This window comes from Rhea americana, unplaced genomic scaffold (genome assembly GCF_003343005.1).
Source record: "Rhea americana isolate MKP2758 unplaced genomic scaffold, rheAme1 scaffold_175, whole genome shotgun sequence".
Lineage (NCBI taxonomy): Eukaryota > Metazoa > Chordata > Aves > Rheiformes > Rheidae > Rhea > Rhea americana.
The window spans coordinates 739,801-758,729 of NW_028185872.1; the positions used below are offsets into that span (position 1 = coordinate 739,801).

The 18,929-nt window shown below is 47.4% G+C and overlaps 2 protein-coding genes across 2 annotated transcripts; one reads left to right on the forward strand and one right to left on the reverse strand.

Moving 5' to 3' along the window:
* Window positions 1–1,554: 1,554 nt before the first annotated feature.
* Window positions 1,555–16,525, forward strand: P2RX5 (purinergic receptor P2X 5). Its single transcript, XM_085301285.1, has 12 exons — window positions 1,555–1,749; window positions 4,106–4,256; window positions 7,795–7,866; window positions 8,747–8,822; window positions 9,178–9,274; window positions 9,738–9,818; window positions 10,702–10,840; window positions 11,776–11,912; window positions 12,562–12,655; window positions 13,188–13,253; window positions 14,093–14,175; window positions 14,618–16,525. The coding sequence occupies exons 1-12, from the start codon at window positions 1,613–1,615 to the stop codon at window positions 14,691–14,693; spliced, it is 1,209 nt and encodes a 402-aa protein (XP_085157411.1). The 5' UTR covers window positions 1,555–1,612; the 3' UTR covers window positions 14,694–16,525.
* Window positions 16,526–17,959: 1,434 nt separating this feature from the next.
* EMC6 (ER membrane protein complex subunit 6) lies at window positions 17,960–18,907 on the reverse strand. Its single transcript, XM_085301286.1, has one exon. It carries the CDS (start codon window positions 18,843–18,845, stop codon window positions 18,513–18,515), a length of 333 nt encoding a protein of 110 aa, XP_085157412.1. The 5' UTR covers window positions 18,846–18,907; the 3' UTR covers window positions 17,960–18,512.
* Window positions 18,908–18,929: the final 22 nt, after the last annotated feature.

The following is an 18,929-nucleotide window of genomic DNA, read 5'->3' on the forward strand; positions in this document are numbered from 1 at the left end:
CAGTTGCTGATTCTCCCTCCTTACTAGTCTTAATTGACTGTATTTCTGCCTCGAGTTGTGCTTATGCTGTCCCAGTTCCTTCAGTGAGGTGCTGGGTGGTGCAGGAAGTTGGAGAAGTGTGTGTAAGATGATGCTGTTTGTTCCTCCTCACTATTTACTGATTTTCCTCCATTTCTCATTGCTTCTCAGTGTCCCTGCATTGGTGTGGGCTGCCCAGGCCCTCAGACATGTGCATCTTCTGGCGTGTAGTGCCTCTTCCAAGATCATGTCTCCAGCCATGTCCTCAGTGATGCCCCCTTATTCCTGCCTGCCATTCTTTCTTAAATCTGTCYGCACAAAGGTCCTGTGTGCTCCTCCACCTGCACTTCTGGTGCTTGGTGGGGTATTACACCAGTTTTGGAGCTGGCTGGGCCCAGCCGTGACAGACACAGAGCAGTTCATGGCCTCCTCCATACAGGTCCCCTCAGCAGGCCTCTGCTGCCCCAACCTGCCATTTATGCCTAACACAGCGCTCGGGCATGAGCTGGTTGGGTGCTTGTGTCTGAACACAGCAAACCCTGTAAATTACGCCCAGCAAAAGGCTTCACGGTTCTGAAAGGTGCTCTCTAATAGATGCAGTCTCTTGGGCAGTCCCATCCCAGAAACGCTCCTGAGAGACCTCTGCCATCAGTGCACGCATACAGGAAATGCTCCAGGCCCCAGCTTGCTGATGGATCTTCTCGTGACGAGGTATGTTAACTTTTAGCCCGATTGTTGGAAGATCCAGGCCTATCTCATTTTCCTCCTCAGAGCTCATAATGTTCCTTCCTTAGCCAGGAGACGCTGTAGGCATCCCTCTCAATTTAASTAATGATCATTTCCTTGCACACGGAAATGTCTCAGTTGGACTAGGAGTCACCTCTTGTACTACCGTCAAGTAAACAACTCCTCCACCAGTGAGGGGTAARTCTGCTCCTCTCTCCCTTTGGTATTTCATCAGATCTTATGTTCTGTATCTGGATGCACCTAACACAGCACTCGCTGTGTGTTTTGATGAGACATGGTGGTGACAGATCCCTTAACCACGTGCAGGGTGGTTAAGGCCTCAACATGCAAAAMTGCTTTTGTTAGTTTCCTAAATTGTTAATTTTGCGAGGGGAAGATACAGTAGCCAAGAAAATATTTTGGATGACTTGGAAGAACACACATTCCCTTTGTTTGTGTAAACACTTAAGAAATTAAAAATATAAACAGGTGTTTTACCATCATATAAACTGAAGGAAGGCTTCAGCAGTGAGGTACTATAGCTCTGTGACCTTGAGTGCTGTACCGTAGCTTTCATTATTAACATTTTGTGGCTGAGGGGGAAAAAATAAAGCATACGAGCAAAACTGAGGCAGGGGTTTTCCCAGAGGATGAATTAGCTGCAAAGCAGCTAAGACTGTCTTGTTACCGCAGCTATTGATTTCCGACCTGAGCGCTGCTGCTGGAGAGCAGCTGACAGGAGGGAGGAGATCGGCCCTTTGCTCTGAAGGGATTGGTGTATCAGGTTTCTGTGCAGAGCACGTGTGGCTAATGCAAGCTCAAAACGCTGCTGTCTGCTCCAGCCAGGAGTAAAGAGCGAGCTGGGAGAATGGGGCAGGTGGCTTGGAAGGGTTTATTTCTATCGCTTTTTGATTATAAAACTGAGAAATACGTTATTGCAAAGAACAAGAAGGTGGGGATTCTCTACCGAGTTGTGCAGCTCTCCATCCTGGCTTATCTGGTGGGGTAAGAATCAACTATACATTTAAGATACTGCTGCAGTTGTGATTGCTTGCTGTGTTGTGATCAAGATTAGTGTAAGATATTCTACATATAGTGATGGCTTGCTGTGGTTTATGATTTTAATGCAAATGCTCATTTTTATTTATAAAACCAGAATTTTGTAATGTCTAATAGACATGTATCTGACTTTTCACCTGCCAGGGGTTGTTAGATTCATCTCTGTCTTTCAGATTAGGTTAGGTTGGGGTTAAAAATAGATCAAATGGCACTGTGGCTTTGTAATGAATTATTTAGGCTTTTATTTCTGTACTCTGTGGGAATGATGCCAAACCTTAATACCTGAATCATWAGAAACAATAGCATTTATGGCCACAGTTGCTGAACCCTGGGACAAAGCAAGCTTGTCTGCATGGATGCCTGACACGCTCAAGTTATATGGGAGGGAACCAAGAACAAAGTATATAATTCCTGTACTGGAATGGGCTGCAGCAGCTGGGAGTGTGCAGGATGAGGCAGCATGAACGTCAGCTGCCTTGCATTTATTTCAGAGCAAGGCTGATTGACATGGAGGTAGCTAGAGCACTGGTCAGAAAAAGCCCAGTTCTGCAAGAGGCTGGGCACACTGACATGTAACAAACAGCAATAGTCCTTGCAGCTTGCGGGCTCAGACCTGGAATTATCCAGCCTCCTTGACATCTGTGTGATTGCTTTCTGAGTTTCTGAGGCTTTTCAGAACGTGATCTGTAAATCTCCATCCTCACTGTCTGTGCTTTTGAATCCCTTTTCTCCCCGTGTGTTTTCAGTGATTAAATATAGAAGAGTCATTTATGCCTGCTGCATTTATTTATAGAAAGTTGTACAGTTCCAGAGCCTGCTTATTTAGCTGGGCAAAGGTGGAGTCTCAGCAGTCTGGCATGTTGTTAGCTGCTAAAGGAGGAATCCTGTAGATAAGAATGCCGAGGACACATCCTCTGTGCAGGAAGGCTATAGCGTGACCAGTGATCCTGAGTCTTCAGAGACTGCCTCGGCCATGCAGGCTGTTTCCTTTCCTAGGCATGTAGTGCCTTCAGCAAGCCTCTGGCACCATCACTGAGGCTCTCTGCCTGGCCTTGAAGGAGTTACACCTTAGTCGTAGAGGTGGTGAGCATTAGTCTGGCCTGTCTGACTGCTTGATCATGCACCAGTACCTATTCAGAGGATGGCTGTGGAGTTGTGATCATCAGCCCCCTCCAGATCAAGGCATTTCTTGGACGCAGCTGCCATTTCCTCTCAGATTCACTAGGAGGACATAGGGGTCTGCCTTTGAGTCTTCTTGGGGAGAAAAACAGTGTTCTCGGAAAAAAACAAAAGCAGGAAACTTCACAAGAGTAGAGAAAGTTCTTCAGGTTTGTCAACAAGAGGTGGGTGAAGGGCAGCACCTGCGAGCGCTACGCAGCCCCAGAGATGGTCGCTTTCACTTTCTGCGAGCAGTAGTGCATGCCAGGTCAGTGCAGGGCAAGGGGGAACCGCATCTGCAAGTGCGGCTGCCCTGCCCTCCCCTGAAAGCTGCCCTGGCCCTTGTAGCTTTTGCAGGAATCTTTGCAGATTTGTCGTCCTGGTGAGTGACTCTAGCAGTACTGTGCAGGAGGTATTTCATTCAACATGGAGAGCTTTTTTTCCCTGTGCTATGGAGTTCTTGTTGTTTCTTGTGGGAAGAGCAAGAGAAACCTTTTCCCAGACCATTCAGGGAGGAGGCAGCTCTCCAAGTGCGTTGGGGAGAAGCCCTGCCTGCTGTAGAGGCCAGGCTGTAATCTTGTTGTTACTGTTGCACCTATATACCAAAGATCCTCTATCTGGCCGTGAACACTCTCTGCAGACTTCTGCTCCTAATATTCAGCTCGCTCTCTGGAATTGCATCTGCCCTGTCAAGATCTGTTGCTGGACTGGCAGCCTAAYGGCCTTCTGTAAAACGAGTCATTTATTTGTGAAACCAGGCAAACTCTTTTCTGCAATTTGCAAAAGCTCATGTTGTTTCTCATTTTCGAGAGCAGAGGACCCTGTCCTGCCTTGCCCTGTTTCCATGGAGGTCACTGGGCAGAGCACAGGACAGAGCTGCACCAGGCTTAGTTTTATCCACTGTGACCATTTGTTTTGCCTTTCCCTGCATGTGTGGGCTTGGTCCTAACTTTTCCTCCTGTGCTGTAGATAAGTGCAGCTTGTGTCAAAGAGTTCATCCTAAATTTGGAGTAGCRGTTGCAGGGGGTTTGGTGTCATTGGTGTATTTTGATTTGCCATTGAATGGTGTTTGACCTGGATATAAATCTTCTCTGGCTCACTTGTTCACTCTTGCTAAWGCTGCTGCCTGCTGTGTTCCTTGCAGGTGGGTTTTTGTTGTCAAGAAAGGCTATCAGGACACGGACACGTCCCTCCAGAGCTCTGTCATCACCAAGCTGAAAGGGGTGGCCTTCACCAACACCTCCGAGCTGGGGGAGCGGCTGTGGGATGTTGCAGACTATGTCATCCCTCCACAGGTTAGCATCACCCTGCTGCTATCAACTCTGCTGTTCGGCTGGAAAGATGCGTTCCAGCATGGTTGCTGTTGGGAAGGCTGAAGTGGCTTACCGAGACCYTTCTTGTGAATAAAAAGGAGATGGGCTACAAGAGACCAATTCCGTGCCTCCCCTTAGGTCTTTCCAGCAGGTGTCAAAGCAGCCGTGTCTCTCTCATAAAGGCCCTTGACACTGAGCAAGCAAAACTTTTCAGCAGAAGTCCCATGGATTTGAGGGAGACTGCTCATATGAGCAAAGCATTTGCTTGCCCCCTTTGCTGGGCTAAAGCAGGCATGTACAGGGGAGCCCAGAGGAGGTAGGAGATGGAAATAAGATGTGATGCAATWTGAATGTTGGAAGCTGATTTAAACATCTGTCTAAATCTGCCTTGCTGCTTCCTTGTCTTGGTCAAAGTGAGATGCATGGCTGCTGCTCAAGGAGAAAAGATCCCAGCAGATGCAGCCTGGCTCTGGAGTAGGAATTGTGCAGCTGTGCTTGCCACGGGCTGTTTGTGTGTGTGCTTTCTCTGCTAGTATCCATCATGTGTGCATGGAAGTGTATGAGGCAAAAATCAGGGTCCTATGATGACAGGGGACAGAGMGCTCTAAACTGAGCAAATTGCTTGACTGTGCAGAAGAATAAAACCTCATTCTCCTGCTGCCTGGATTTGCTCAGATCTGTGGATCTGTGTTCTGTATCTCCACCAATTTTAGCACAAAGCCTCACTGCAGACTGAATTTCAGTCCAGAGTTTGCTGTGCAGCGTGCTTGAGGGTGCCTGGAGCACTCTGTTCAAGTGCATGGAAGCCCTGGTGAAGAAAACAGGTGGCAGTTGTGCACACTCATGGACGAAATGGTGATGCYGGCCAGTATTTTAACTTGTCTGATGTTTCTCCAGTGATTCAAGCAATGATCTTGTTACCGTATGTTGTCTTTTTGGGAGGCCTCGTAGTGTGAGGCACTGAATAAAGATAGCCAGCTAGCATTCTCAATAAAGCGGATGTCTTGGCTACAGCACCATTCTTCTACAATAACTGCATAARTCTGAATGTGTTTGGGCAATCAGGCAATGATATTGAATCTGCTATTGCTATAGTCTGCCCTGCTGTGCCCCAACCCCAGTAACCACAGCGACTTACACCTTGGGCACTCTTAGAACACAAAAACACAAAACAACTTCTGTGGGCAGCAGATGTGCCTGTGGCCATCCCCTGAGCCCTCTTTCTCTAAGTGCTGATTACTGCTGGTCTGCTGTCTGTCTTGCATCATCCATAAGATCCATCTCATATGGCTTTTTAGGAATATTTGAGTGCTTGCTCTCAGCATATTAAGTCACTTGCATCTGTCAGCTGCAGCATGATCTTTCTTATTTCACTTAGGAGGGAGGACTCTGAGCTGTCGAGGTGGRGGGGGGAGGGCTGGTGGGTACCAGAGAGACCTGGGGAGCAGAGCAGGAGCAGCGAGGTCTGGGAGAAACCCTGCCTCCTCCACAAAGGGGTGGACAGCTCTCCTTGGCGTAGCAGTGCTGAGTGCAGCATCCCTCCTGCTGAGGACTGACTTCCCTGCATTCCCAAAGCTCTGGTGGGGTGTGGGGTAAATACACYCCCTGCAGAGCACAGCAGTGGGGAGAAAGGGAGCACGCCGAACACAGAGCTCCACTCTTGCAAAAGGAAACCTGAGACCTGTGATGTTTATGTGGAACAAGTGGGGCACTGTGTTGGAAGGGTTTTTCCAAGAGGCTGCTTCAGAAGAAACTGCAGACACTCAGTTTACTGAAATTTACCACTGAGGGCTGAAAATACCCTTGGACAGGATGAACCAGTGGCATTCTGGGGTTAACGCAGAACAGGGATTCATCTGATGAATCCATCATTCATTACTTCCTTGGACTAGACTTAATTCATTCTTTAACAATTTGGCAGAAACCTCTTATTTCCTGTTGTTACTCCAAGCAACCTGGTGATGTCTGAGGTCCAGAGTTTGCTTCTAATCTGGCATATTTATTGCCCAGTGCTCGCTCATATCAGCACCTGGTGTTGCAGATGGCTGGCAGAGCTTGACACGCTGCTGATTTCTGTCAGGAGCGAGGATTGCTTGCCCAAGACGCTTGGGGCTGTCCTGCCTCGCACCAGGATGGCRGTGCTGGTTGCGTGAATGGAGTTGGGTCTCTGTCACTGCTCGTGCTGTGGGCAGCACCCTGGACCCGTCTTTTGGGCTGATTCTATTGACCATGTGTGTCCCTTCGGTRTGTGTCAGGCTCCCCACCACCCTGGGGGCTGTCAAGAATCCCAGCTACAGTGTTCCTGTAGCTACAGCAAAGTGCTGTAACCGAGGTTGTTGCTGACTCTTTTCCTCCTCCCTTTCCTGTATGTGCCTGCTATGYGGTGGAGGTGGTAAAAGCACGCGTTTTATTTCTGCATTCGTTTCACTTCTGAATGACAAGGGATGAGAGAACCAACCTCTCTTTCCAGTAATGCGGTAAGCTGCCTTCGCTGCCTTCTTGCTGACTGTACAGCCACCTTCAGGCTTATTTTTTCCTGTATTTAACTCTGGCGGTTGGTTATTGACAGGAAGCTGTGTAAGCACTTTTGTAACTCTTTTTGCTGAAATTGCAGACGGAATGAGGTAGAAGCTGTGCATGTGTAAAGGACAGCCCTAGAACAGGTGTCAGCACATACCTTATGGCTTTGCCTGAACACAAAGGAAGTCCAACACTGCCAGAAACGAGGATTTTTAGGGACAAAACAACAGTCAAATGTCTATGTCTTGGCCAGTCATCCCAACTGCTTGGTAAAATGATCTGTATTCCATTTACTACGGCCTGTGCTAGAGGCGCTCGGCTTTGTTTTATCGTGCAGCTGTGGTGTTGCACCAAACCTGCTCCTGAACCGTGCCCTGCTGCCTCGCTGTGTGGCCTCAGGCCTGCACCGGTGCAGCTGTGCCAGCCTGTGCGACCCTGCCCGAGCACCAGTACCTGCGGCTCTGCCTTGCTCAGTCGCTGTGTCCTCATGGAAAAGGAGGACACGCGGTTGCCAAGCAGCCAGTGAGGCGAGGCTCAGCATTCCCATCACACGTTAACGCAGCCTCCGAAGCAGAGCCCTTGTGCCACAGAGACCTGCCGCAGCTGCGTGTTCTTATGCTCACGCCGAGGCTGCCTGATCAGACTCTCCATGTGCCTATCAGGAGGCTCACAGCTGTATCAGAGAAGCAGCATGATCTAGTGGATGGTAACACCTTTGCCTGGGATGCTCCGAAACCCTCTTTGTTCTCAGCCCTCAGCTGGTTTTTTGAGTGAATGACCGAATCACTGCACTTCTCTGTGTCGGAGCTTCCCCCGCTGTGGGTGACATTGGTAGTATCCAGCCGCATCCAAACAAAGCTCTTCTAGTTCAGCCTGAAAAGCACCACGAGAGAGGGAAATGTTACTGTTCTGCAGAGAACTGCATTCTCCTTGTAACAGGTAAAAGAGTAAGACAGAGATAGACTTTCTAATTCTTCCTGCCTTGTTTTGTCTATTCTAGGGTGAAAACGTATTCTTTGTTATGACGAACCTGATTGTGACCCCAAACCAGAAGCAAGCTACGTGTCCTGAGGTAGGAAGAACTGAGTTTCTTGGCCCCCAGGCTCCTAAAAATGGGGTTAGAACTGACACCTGGGGAGCAGTGAACACAGGGAAAATGAAAGCCAGATGCTGCTTCTCTGTAGTGTAACATCTCAATACGGGAAATTGGGCAGGTTACTGAAAACCTGGGCAGTTCAGCTGTCTTAATCTCCAGAGGTGCTGACTGTGGAGAGTCTGGCTGACTTTAGTGAAGGGTGTTGGACCTCTGCCCAGGCGGAGTGATGGAGAAGAGTGATTGTTTAGAGCCAGAAAAGGCCGTGGGAGAACAACTTTGAGGTGACTGAGTCTGGTAACAATAAAAAAGACTGTCCAAGATAACTGCTAAGGAAGGGCTGAACTTTCAGGCTTAACTACCTTCAGGACACTGGAGGGTGCTTAGCACCTTCCAAATCAAGGGCCTGAGGTCTCCAACCCTCAGCGTAGCCCCGTATGGAGGTTGAACCCGTGACCTTGGTGTTAGCAGCACCGCGCTCTAACCAACTGAGCTAAACCTGTTTAAATGCCCTTTGTGGTTACCTGTTTCAGAATGGGCCAGAGCCTGGGGGAGGAGGACACTGGCTGTCCAGGGAGCATCTCCGTGCAGCACTGATTGACTTGTCTSGTTGTAAGCACAGGTGTAGCTCAGGCTGAGAGCGCAGCTTGTTGTTCAGGATGCGTCTGTCCTCTAGTGGCTGCAGTTACTCAGCAGGCGGCTCAGTAGCTGCCTGCCCTCTCCGCTCCTGCCGACTTGGGTACCTCCGCAGCTGGTTTGGGCAGTGATCCCTCCTGGGGGCTGCAGCAAGACTGATAGTTTTCCTCCAGCGTGCAGTGYCCTGTTGCATGTCTCACTTCTGTTCTCCTCCACTTTGCAGAGTGTCAGCATTCCCGACGCCCTGTGTTACACGGATGGGGACTGCCCAGCAGGGGAAGCAGTGGTGGCTGGCAATGGTAAGGACAGGATCCTTCCTCCTGTACTGGTTCTGGCAGAGGCAGGCTCCTTCAGAGACATCGGCTGGATATCAGCCACCATTAGTAAGAGGAGGATGTGGCAATGGCTTTATTTTCTTTGTTGTCTTTTATTGAGATTGCCTTGTTTTCAGCTCTGCTAAGCCACAGTGGCTGGGCCAAAGCACCCCAGGCTGCTCAGAGAAGCAACAAGAGGGCCGTTGTTGCAGTTGAGAGGCCCTTTCACAGTGGGGAGGAGGGCTTAGGGTGGCAGTGAAAAGCATCTGATTTTCATTTGACCTGTAGACAGAAAGGAGATGGCTGCTCTTGGTGACTTTCTGTGACATCTGTGCTGCAGGGGTTAAGACTGGCCGTTGTTTGAAAGACAGGGACAACATCAGAGGGACTTGTGAGATACTGGCCTGGTGCCCTGTGGAGAAAAGATCCAAGTCCAAGTATGTGACCATCCTGTGCTGATTCCAAGCTCGCGTTGCTTTGGCTTGCGTGTCATCCAGAGCTGTTTCTGGGTTCCCACTGCTTGGCTGCTTGTTTGAATGTTGGCTGYTGCGGTGCAGCAGGGAGCTCTGCACGGAGGGCTGGCCCTCTGCTTGGCTTGCCAGCTGGCAGTCCCAGGGCTGTGTCCAGCTCTCTGCACCCCCCACCCCGAACCTGCATCCTCCTCACTAACACCTCAYTGGCAAAGGGGTGCAAGTGGCATGGCTGGCAGGGGTGGGGGCAGCCAGGACTGGTCTGTGGAGGCCACACAGTCTGGCTGCTGAAGCCCTAAACCCTGACCAGAGGGTCCACCCTGCGGAAGCATCACAGGATAAAACTCAGCTGTTTCTTAAATGGAAATCCCAGTTTAAACACATGGGCAGGGTACAAACATAAAACAGGTAACAAGCCATTCTCTTCCAGGAAACCTCTTCTTGCCAGTGCAGAAAACTTCACCATTTACATCAAGAACTCAATCCGCTTCCCCAAGTTTAAGTTCTCCAAGTAAGTGCGGGTGCTCAGAGGTCCCTGAGTCCTCTCCATCACAGAGCCAATACGTTTGCTCCAGCGTCCTTCCCTGCCTGAGCGCTGGGGTGGGGAAATGAATGTATCCTCTCCTAAGGCAGGAGGAGGCCTTTGGCTTCAGGCTGTGCAGAAGCAAGCAGATAATGAGGGCTTGGAGGTTGAGGGAAGGCTACCAATCTTCTGGGAGCTTCTCAGGAAATCAGCAGCTGGGATGAGGCTGTCCCTCACCAAATAAGGTCTGTAATGGCTCTTACAGCACAGGATGGGCCTGGGGGGAGCTCCTAAGGAGCAAGATCTGTTCCAAGCTAGTGTAAAGTCAGGCTCACCAGCCATTTTTGCTCTCAGTTATTCCTTCTCTTCCTTTTTGTAAAAATGAAGGCACCTGGACAAGGCTGGGAAAATGCCAACTTAAAATTTTGTTTGCATTTGCTGCTGCAAATTGGATGATTGAATGAATGAAAGAAGGAACTGTAGAAAAGAGTGTTGTCTTGCCACTCTGCTAGGCTTAGTTAGGCATTTCCAGCATCCTTTTTTTTTTTTTTCCCATCTTTGAGAAGACATTGTACCAAATGGCCCTGGAGCACCCTGGCAGCCTGCTCCAGATGAGTCCATCCATTGACTCAGTTTCAGCTGACCAAGCGCCCATCTGGCCTGAGGGTCTTTTTTTCACATGAGCAGGCTGTGTTCCCTAGTCCAACAGAAGAAAGGCCCACAKGGTGATGAGGTTGGTGGAAGATGCTGTTGTGCATATGGAGTATTGGAGGAGTTTCTTGTCTCTGCAGCCATGGGGGTGCTCTCTAAGCCAGCTGTGTAGGCAAGCAAAGAGGGAGATGAGATGGCTTCCCCTGTTCCCCACATGCAGGATGAATGTGCTGGCAACCAGCAATGAGTCCTACCTGAAAAGCTGCCGCTACAGCACAGAGCATCCCTACTGTCCTATCTTCCTCCTGGGGAGCATTGTCAGATGGGCCGGGAGCAACTTCCAGGAAATGGCCTTGGAGGTAGGAGCACCCCTCAAACCCGTGYGTTTTGCCCACTGGCTGTACTGTTCCCTGGGCGGCCCTGGGGAAAACTGCTGAACTGCTGGCTGCCTGGAAATTTGCTGCCCATCCAGGCTCAGGGGGCCAGCTGAGAGATGCTGGTTCTTAAAATCATGCTGAATCCCATTTATTCTAACCCCAGGAATGGGAACAGTTGTTCAGGCAAAGTGATGTTGCTGGTGCTGTGGAAGAGGTGGTCAGGTCAGTTGTCTGTTACTCAGGGCTGCCAAAAACTGCTCTGCCAGCAGGGTTTGCTGATTGATTAATCTTAACATTACTAGAACAGTTTAGACACAAAGAACTCCGGAAGGTCAGTGGGGCTCCTCCTGCTCGGAGGAGCTCTGCGAAGCTTCCTCTGCGGGAATTCAGAGAAACAGACATGTTTCTGCATGGAGGACTGGGGCTGCAGTGCCAAACAGGCTGCAACCCRGTTCATGTAGCACATGAGGGAACAGAGCCCATCTGAGGCATTCCAGGGTGAGAAGAGGGCAGGCTTCATGCTGGCTTCTGCATTTTTGGTCTCTATCCATTTACAAAAGAATGACTTTTTCACTGAAGTATGTTACAGCCACTTAATGAATGAATGAAAGTGCCCTGGGATGAGAAATCTCCTYTTAGGCTAGTTTGGGGTCATGTGAAGGCAGTGTCAGGAAGTCACTGTTACACTTTTCTCTGATACTAGTACAGAAAAAAATAGGGTAGTACTAGTGTAGAATAATATGGTTAATATCATAAGCATGAACTTTGCCGATCCAGAAGTGTATATGCTCGTGTCTGTGACTAGAAATGCTTCTGTTCTTGTCTCTAGGGGAAACCTGCCTGAGGAGCTGACAATTTTGAAGACACAAGAATTGAACTAGGCTTATAAAACTCACATTGTCTCTCTTTTTGTTAAGGGTGGTGTGATAGGAATTCAGATTGAATGGAACTGTGATCTTGATAAAGCTCCGTCTGAATGTAATCCTCACTATTCTTTTAGCCGGCTGGATAACAAGTTTTCAGAAAAATCCATCTCTTCTGGGTACAACTTCAGGTAGGCAAAAAGGAGAACGTGATGCGGTACATGCAGTTGGGCAGAGCTGGTTCGACTCCAGGGCATCAGAGCTCGGCAGTGAAGTAGAACCAGATCAGGTCGTGCCAGGCAGTGCCTCTGGCCAAACGTGGCTTCAGCTGAGGGAGGGAGAGCGGCATGCACGTGGCCAGCTCCCTGCTTCCCACACCCCTGCCCARGTCTTCATCCTCCACGTGCTGCCAGCATCAGACTCCTGACACTTGTGCTGTAATTCCAGCTCTGAAAACAGACTGGTTGTGACTTCTGACAGACCCTTTGTAATCAATGTTAACCACTGTTCCCCTATCTGATTCCTAACCAGTTCATTGCAGGCCCAAGCCATGAAATCTCTGGTTTAGCAGAGATCTAATTCTGTCTCTCTAACTGCGTGTAGACAGTTACCAATGTGAGTGGCTTTCTGATAAATTGAGCTGAGACTAGAAATGAAATACCTTTTTGAGAAGTGCCCAACCTGGGTGTCCCAGTGAGACTTGATGTTTGGACCAAGTTTGTAAGCTAAAGCTGCCTTTGACAGCAGAAGAGATCTGTTTGAACAGTGCAGTGAATTCAGGTGTGTTTGTGTGCACACGGAGCAGATGATGGAGTTAAAATCAATGTTGTTAAATTCCAGGTTTGCAAAGTATTACCAGGATGCTAATGGGGTCGACTACCGGACACTCATTAAAGCATATGGAATCCGCTTTGATGTGATGGTGAATGGCAAGGTGAGGTCCCAGGCCAGAATATTTCCGAGCCTGGAGAGGAAGTAGTGGGGAGACATTTTTGAGTGGAAAGGCAGTGCTGGCAGGAGAAGAGCCTCTTTGGCTTGTCGTAGAGAAGATCTCTTGCCATTCATTTGTGCAGCGCTAACTCCACATGAGGAAGGAGATGACCTGGAGTGTGGATGAGGTAAAGGGCACCAGTCTGCACCTCGTATATCTAAAAACAGGCTCATGTAAAGTCCAGCAGAGGTAAAGATGCTCYTGAGACTCTTCCATGCATGTTCATTGTAGAAAAAGAAGCTTAATCCAGGAATGATGCAAGCTCAGAAATAAAGCCACAGGCAGTTGGATCTGAGACAAACACAAACCTGTAGCCTCAAAGATATTCGGTGCTAACTTTCTACAGCCATGCCTGCCTCTTGCTAAYGAAACACACCCACAGGTCTAAGTAGTTTCTCTTGCATAACTCCATGTCCTTAAACCTATTCTTGGGTTGTTCTTCCGCTGAATACTTCATGACCTGTTTTTCTTTCAGGCGGGTAAATTTAACATCATTCCCACCATTATCAATATTGGTTCAGGGCTTGCTCTCATGGGAGCGGTAAGTTAATGTACTTCCTTAAGGTAATGTATTGGGATCCAGATCTGTCATTTGGATGTTAGAAGTATGAAATGGGATAATTTGTTATACCTTTTCCCAAAGAGTTTTTTAGTACTGTCATTACTCAGTCAGTGTGTCTGTCCTGTCTCAAAGGCATTTGTTAATGTACCCCTACAATTACAGTTCATGGAGGAAAACACAGCTTCTACAAGTTATTCTTCTTTAAGTAATATTCATTTCAAATTTTATCTAAACACTTCCTTTTCTACTTCAAAGGTAAAACATGTAGTGAAAGAAACTGAACGGTGCTAGTATGGCAAGGGCAAACATGGTGAAGACTGTGATAAGCTCAAGTTCTAGCTGCTGAAGGCCATCAAATACGTTGAGTGCAGTTTTTCTCAGTGTCTGCCCTCTAATTTCAATTACACATCAGCTCTTTGCCTGTGATTATCCTGCATGTAGTAGTTCACCCTTGAGTCTGGGGCTACAATGGCTTTCCCAGCAGAAGCAAGTAATGACTGAAGAAGCTTGAGTTGAGAAATGAAGAATGTTTGTACTGCAGCACGCCTAAACTGTTTTTGCTGGCTAAAGTGATCCTTAAACACAATGCAAATACCCTAATATTTAAGCATCTAGTGAAAAAGATAGATTCAAATGCATAAATGAGAACTTAGAGTGAATGTGAATATATGCAGGCCCAGCACGCTAGCCAGCAGAAAAGACTGTTGAAGGTTGTGCAGCRTGGGTGAGTTTGGAGGGGAAGGTACAGCGGTGGCCATACAGGAGATGATTTTGTTCCTTGGTACAGGGCATGACAAATTCTCTCTACTGTTTTGCAGGGAGCTTTCTTTTGTGACCTGGTGCTGCTGTATCTGATTAAAAAGAGTAACTTTTATCGAGGCAAAAAGTATGAGGAAGTAAAGTAAGTGAGACTTGCTTTTTGTGTTTACATGTGATAGCTTTATTGTTATGACTAATAGGAATTGGAGATATGGTAACTGCAGCAARCATTAACGGCACAAAAAGACCATTCAATTCCAGGAATTTATACACCTCCAAATGAGTTCAGCCAAGTTATTCCCTCCCTCCCTAATTATTGATGTAGTTAACTGGGGAACAAGGGAAGCCGCTGTATCATGTTTGGTCTATAAATGGCCTCRCATTCTCAGTCCGTAATGACTGCAGATGGAATTGGGGCATCTCCAAGAGCTCATGAAACTGGGAACTCAAGCTTCAGCTGTATGGAGGGTGACTGCCTTTGTGGAAAGGTGCGAGACGCCTGGCTGAAGAGCTCTTCCCCAGATTGCCTCCTGAAAGAAAGGTAGTCTGCTTGCCTTTACTATCATCTTTGTTTGTTTCCTCAGGTCCAGTTCTAGGAAATCATTAAGCAGCCCTACTCATAATGGAAATCAGAGCCCAGACCAGCTCGGTGGGCTGTAGACAGGGATGGGCCTGCTAGCTGGAAATGTATTCCAGGAAGACTACGCAGGTGTGGAACTGGGCGGTGGRGACACCACAGATCAAATCTACTGTATTCTCAGGATTTCCAGAGAAGACAAAATGTCCTTCCAGAAAAGCTCTTCTTGCCCTCMGATGTTCTCTGATATCCTGAGCTTGCAACAGCTGTATTATCACTATGGATTTATAAAAGGTTTTTATAAAAGGAAAAGGAAGACACCAACTGAATGGTTTTATATCTATTTATAGATACACCTGTACCTATGTCAGTAACCAGCATTATCCTGTGGCTGTGCTTTGCTTTTGTGTGCAAAAGAGCRGTACTGTGAAACACCACCGACGTTCTGAGGAAACCACAAACTGACCTGCCTCCTGCTCCACTGGCTTGTAACCGCAGCTCCTAACTCTCGCTTGTTTTATTTCCAAGATTAGATGTAAAGCAGCAGGACTGTTCATGTCAGGAAGTGCAGCAAAATGCAGTGTTTAGCAGCTCACAGAGCCCAGGGAAARGGGGCTCATTATCCTACAATGCCTGTGCTGACTAGGCATGTTTCAGGAGGCACTGCTGTGTTTGTACAACCGAGAGGACTAGAAAAAGTGCTCCTTCAGGAAAAGCCCTTAAAACAGCTGCAACAAGGTGCTCTGCTCATCTCTCCTAGGAATGGCTGGACAAGAGGAGAATGAGCCTGCCACAACTTTGAATGGAGAACCAGTTTAGCCATGTCTGGGTCCCAGCTACCTCATCTGCTACCCAGATTTTCCACTCGTAATTGACCCAGAGAACCAACATTTCAGAGTACAGAAAAGGTATCAGCAGGCAGAGGAATATTTTGAAGCAAGGCAGGGACAGATGTTTTTGTGGTTGACAGTGGGAGGAAAAGGGCTTAACGTGCTGAAAAGCAACACGGCACTGAGAGGATCTGCATGGAGATGGTCCTTGGTTCCCTGTTCTTTGTTTAGTGGTTGGTTTCATTTGCTGTTGTTGGCATGGGATTGTYCTTTCTGCATCACCTACAATTTCTGGTAGTGGGAGGAGATCTTGACTGGGGTCTTTATGCTTCTGCCATTTTTCATAGCTGCTTGGTCGCTTTGCACTGTATTCGTTCCTTTCTTCTGCAGAGGTTGCAAAGGGGAGGTCTGGTGGTTAAAACAGACTTTTCACTTTTTTTTTTTTTTTTTTTTTAACATGCCAACAGAAGGAAATTTTAGAAGTCATAGCTCCACTTTCTAAATGCTTTGTCAACTTTGAAGAATGCTTCTTCATTTCTGTTGCACAGTCTCATTGCAGTCCATTTTGTGAATGTGTTATGTACTGTAAGAGGAGAAAATGCTTACATAACAACACTGTTTACTTTTAAAGTTGGCCTTTGCTTGAGCTGACAGGAGTTGACTYACCAGCTCCTGAAGACTGTAGGTGAATATTCCTGTCTTTTCTGAAATCCTAATCCTTTCACTTAAAGCCTCTGCACCATGGCTTGGTACAAACTGTTCAAATGTTCTGTAAATGCCACCAAGTCACCGTGAATTAGGAGTCCTCATGATAAAGACTCCCAAGTATTTCAGTTCACACCTTTGTGTACCAAGATTCAAGGACTCCTGCTGCTGCAGTGGTTTACATATTGCATACAAATAGAAACAAAAAGCCACGCTCACCTCTGCTTTAACTTCTTTGAAGTGGCTACCCCAAGCAACAGTTTGGTTCTAAMTTAAAAGTCACCTCTGTTAACAATGGCAAACTCTGAGTCCGAGTCAGCAATAGCAAACTGCACACAATCTCGTCCACTTGCTTTCCTCCTCCTGTTCAGATGCAAATACTGATTTGCATTCTGATGCAAATTGATTCAAACATTTAACTAGAAAATAGAATTAAACATTGGATTTAAAATACTTAGGGTAAGCTGTGTACCTCTGATGCTATAATCATAGCCAAAGTCTCTCTTGTGGACGAACATGAATCAGTGTGCGTGTAACTGACTGCACTGGTTGGAGCTACGAGAATTACCGTACCAATAAAATAGCACTTTTTTTTTTTTAACTGTCAAAGTTGAATTCTATTTAAATGATTTTTAGATGGTGAAACATGTGGTGAACACCATGTGAACACCATTAGGCTTAGATACAATTCCTAGAGACCGAATAGCTCATCATAACACACAAAGCTGCCCTTTTTCTTCTGAATTAATGGTTCAACTTGACAAAACAACACCCTCTTATTAGACAACATAAGCTATTTCCTGACTGAAATCTTCAGGGGCTTCAGTCTCCACTGAAATTCCCTAAAGCATTTCCTTATTTTATACCCTCTGTTTAACAGAATTGCTTTTTATAAAACATAACAATCAGATTCCTTCTCAAGCTTCTTTGCTTCTTCAGTTTGATTTTTCTTTCCTTGAGGTTTTATGTAGAGCAATAAAATTTGTCACTTCTGGGCAATGCTGTCCAAGCCTCCTCTGTCGTGTTCTTTAGGTAACTTCTTACCCATGTAAATCTCAGTTTCCCTTGGTGATAAACATTTATGCTAAGCAATGTAATTAAGAGTTCAGAAAGTATTTGAAAAGCACAAGTGTGGAAAAGATATCCATTAATGGGCAAGAAGTGACAGTTCTGATAGCATGAATCTGTCAAAATATACTACYAAGGGAATCAAAAACTAGACCATCTTTTTTCCTTCAAAAGATCACAGGTAACATGACTGTGGCAATGTTTACAGTATTGAATCTACCTTTTGTATTTTGCTACAACCTGACTTTTCAGTGAAGTTTTTTTTTAATACCTTACATTGTAAAGATAACTCTGTATACCATAAACAGGGAATATCTTAAACAGGGTTCTGGTGAAGCAATGACCAATTCAAAGAACCACATGGAGCAACACAGGTTTGTAGAGGGAAGCGTAGGGAAAAACACGGATGCTGTACAAGAGTTTGGAGTCTTTCATTTGAATCTACTGATCAAACACTGTTTGCAGGATCACCTCTACAGCAGAGAAGTTACATGTATAGTAGGTGATTAATTTTTTCCTTCAGTTCCTGCCAGGGACATATGGAACCACACTAATAAACTGTTTAGTTGGGGAAAATGCTGACAGTCTTACAGGCATGTTCAGCACAGACTGAGCGAGCAGTTAATTGGATACAGTACTCCTCATTTGGTTGCCTGTATTTCATTGGACACAATGGCATTCAGAACAGAGCAGTGTTTGACTTGTGAGAATATTATGTACTGACTTTTGTGTATGACAKCACAGAGTACCCATGAAAATGGCATTTATTTATAGAGCATACATATGGCAACTATGAAAGATAACATTTGCACTAGCGACTCAAATATACTTCTGTACCAAATCTTTATGTACAGTTAATTACATACTACTGTGAACTACTTCCTTGTGTCAGTGGATTATTTTTAGGGTGACGTGTTAYCAGTCTTTGTAAGCGGGAGCAAGCAGCAAAATGACAAGCGAAGACGACTGGCATTTCTAATCCTAAAAAYGCAGGGGCAACAAGGTGCTCAGGTGACCAAAACCCACAGATGCAACTGCAACAAAAGGCAAAAGGCATCCCTTAACCACCGCACGCGTTCACAGGAGACGTCCAAGTGATGTTTCACCCTGCATTTAATCAGAACAGTGCTACCGATTCATTTGTACTCAGGCATAATTTACTGACGGTATTAACAATACAAGCAGCAAACAATGGTTTAAAAGGTACGCTGGCCTAGTGGTGTCGACGACTCTGCTGGCAACAGTCCTCCCGCTTCACCGGGAAAGGAAGCCCGGCGGCTGACACGGCGCCCGGCTGCTTCAGTAGACGTGGACCATGCCGTAGAGGAAAGTCCAGAAGAGGACGTAGGTGAAGAGCCCCCCCACGAGCCCCCCGGTGAAGAGCGGCCGCCGGGACTTGAAGTACTTGTTCCATCGCCGCCCGGCCTTGAGCACGAGCAGCACGGAGAGCAGCACGGAGGCCAGGAAGTAGAAGACGAAGCCGTGCAGGCCGGTGAGGCCGAGGATGCCGGCCGTGGCGCCCGAGAGGGCCGACACCGACGTGCGGCAGTAGTCCAGCACCGCCGCGTTGCCGCGCACCGCCGCCTCGCTGATGAACTGCGGCCCCTCGCGCTTAGCCGCCGCCGCGGCCATGGCCGCCCGCCCGCTCCGGGAACCGCCTCCCTTCCGGCGAGCCTGCGGCAGAGCACACACGCGCTGGGCGGCGGCGGCGGCGCC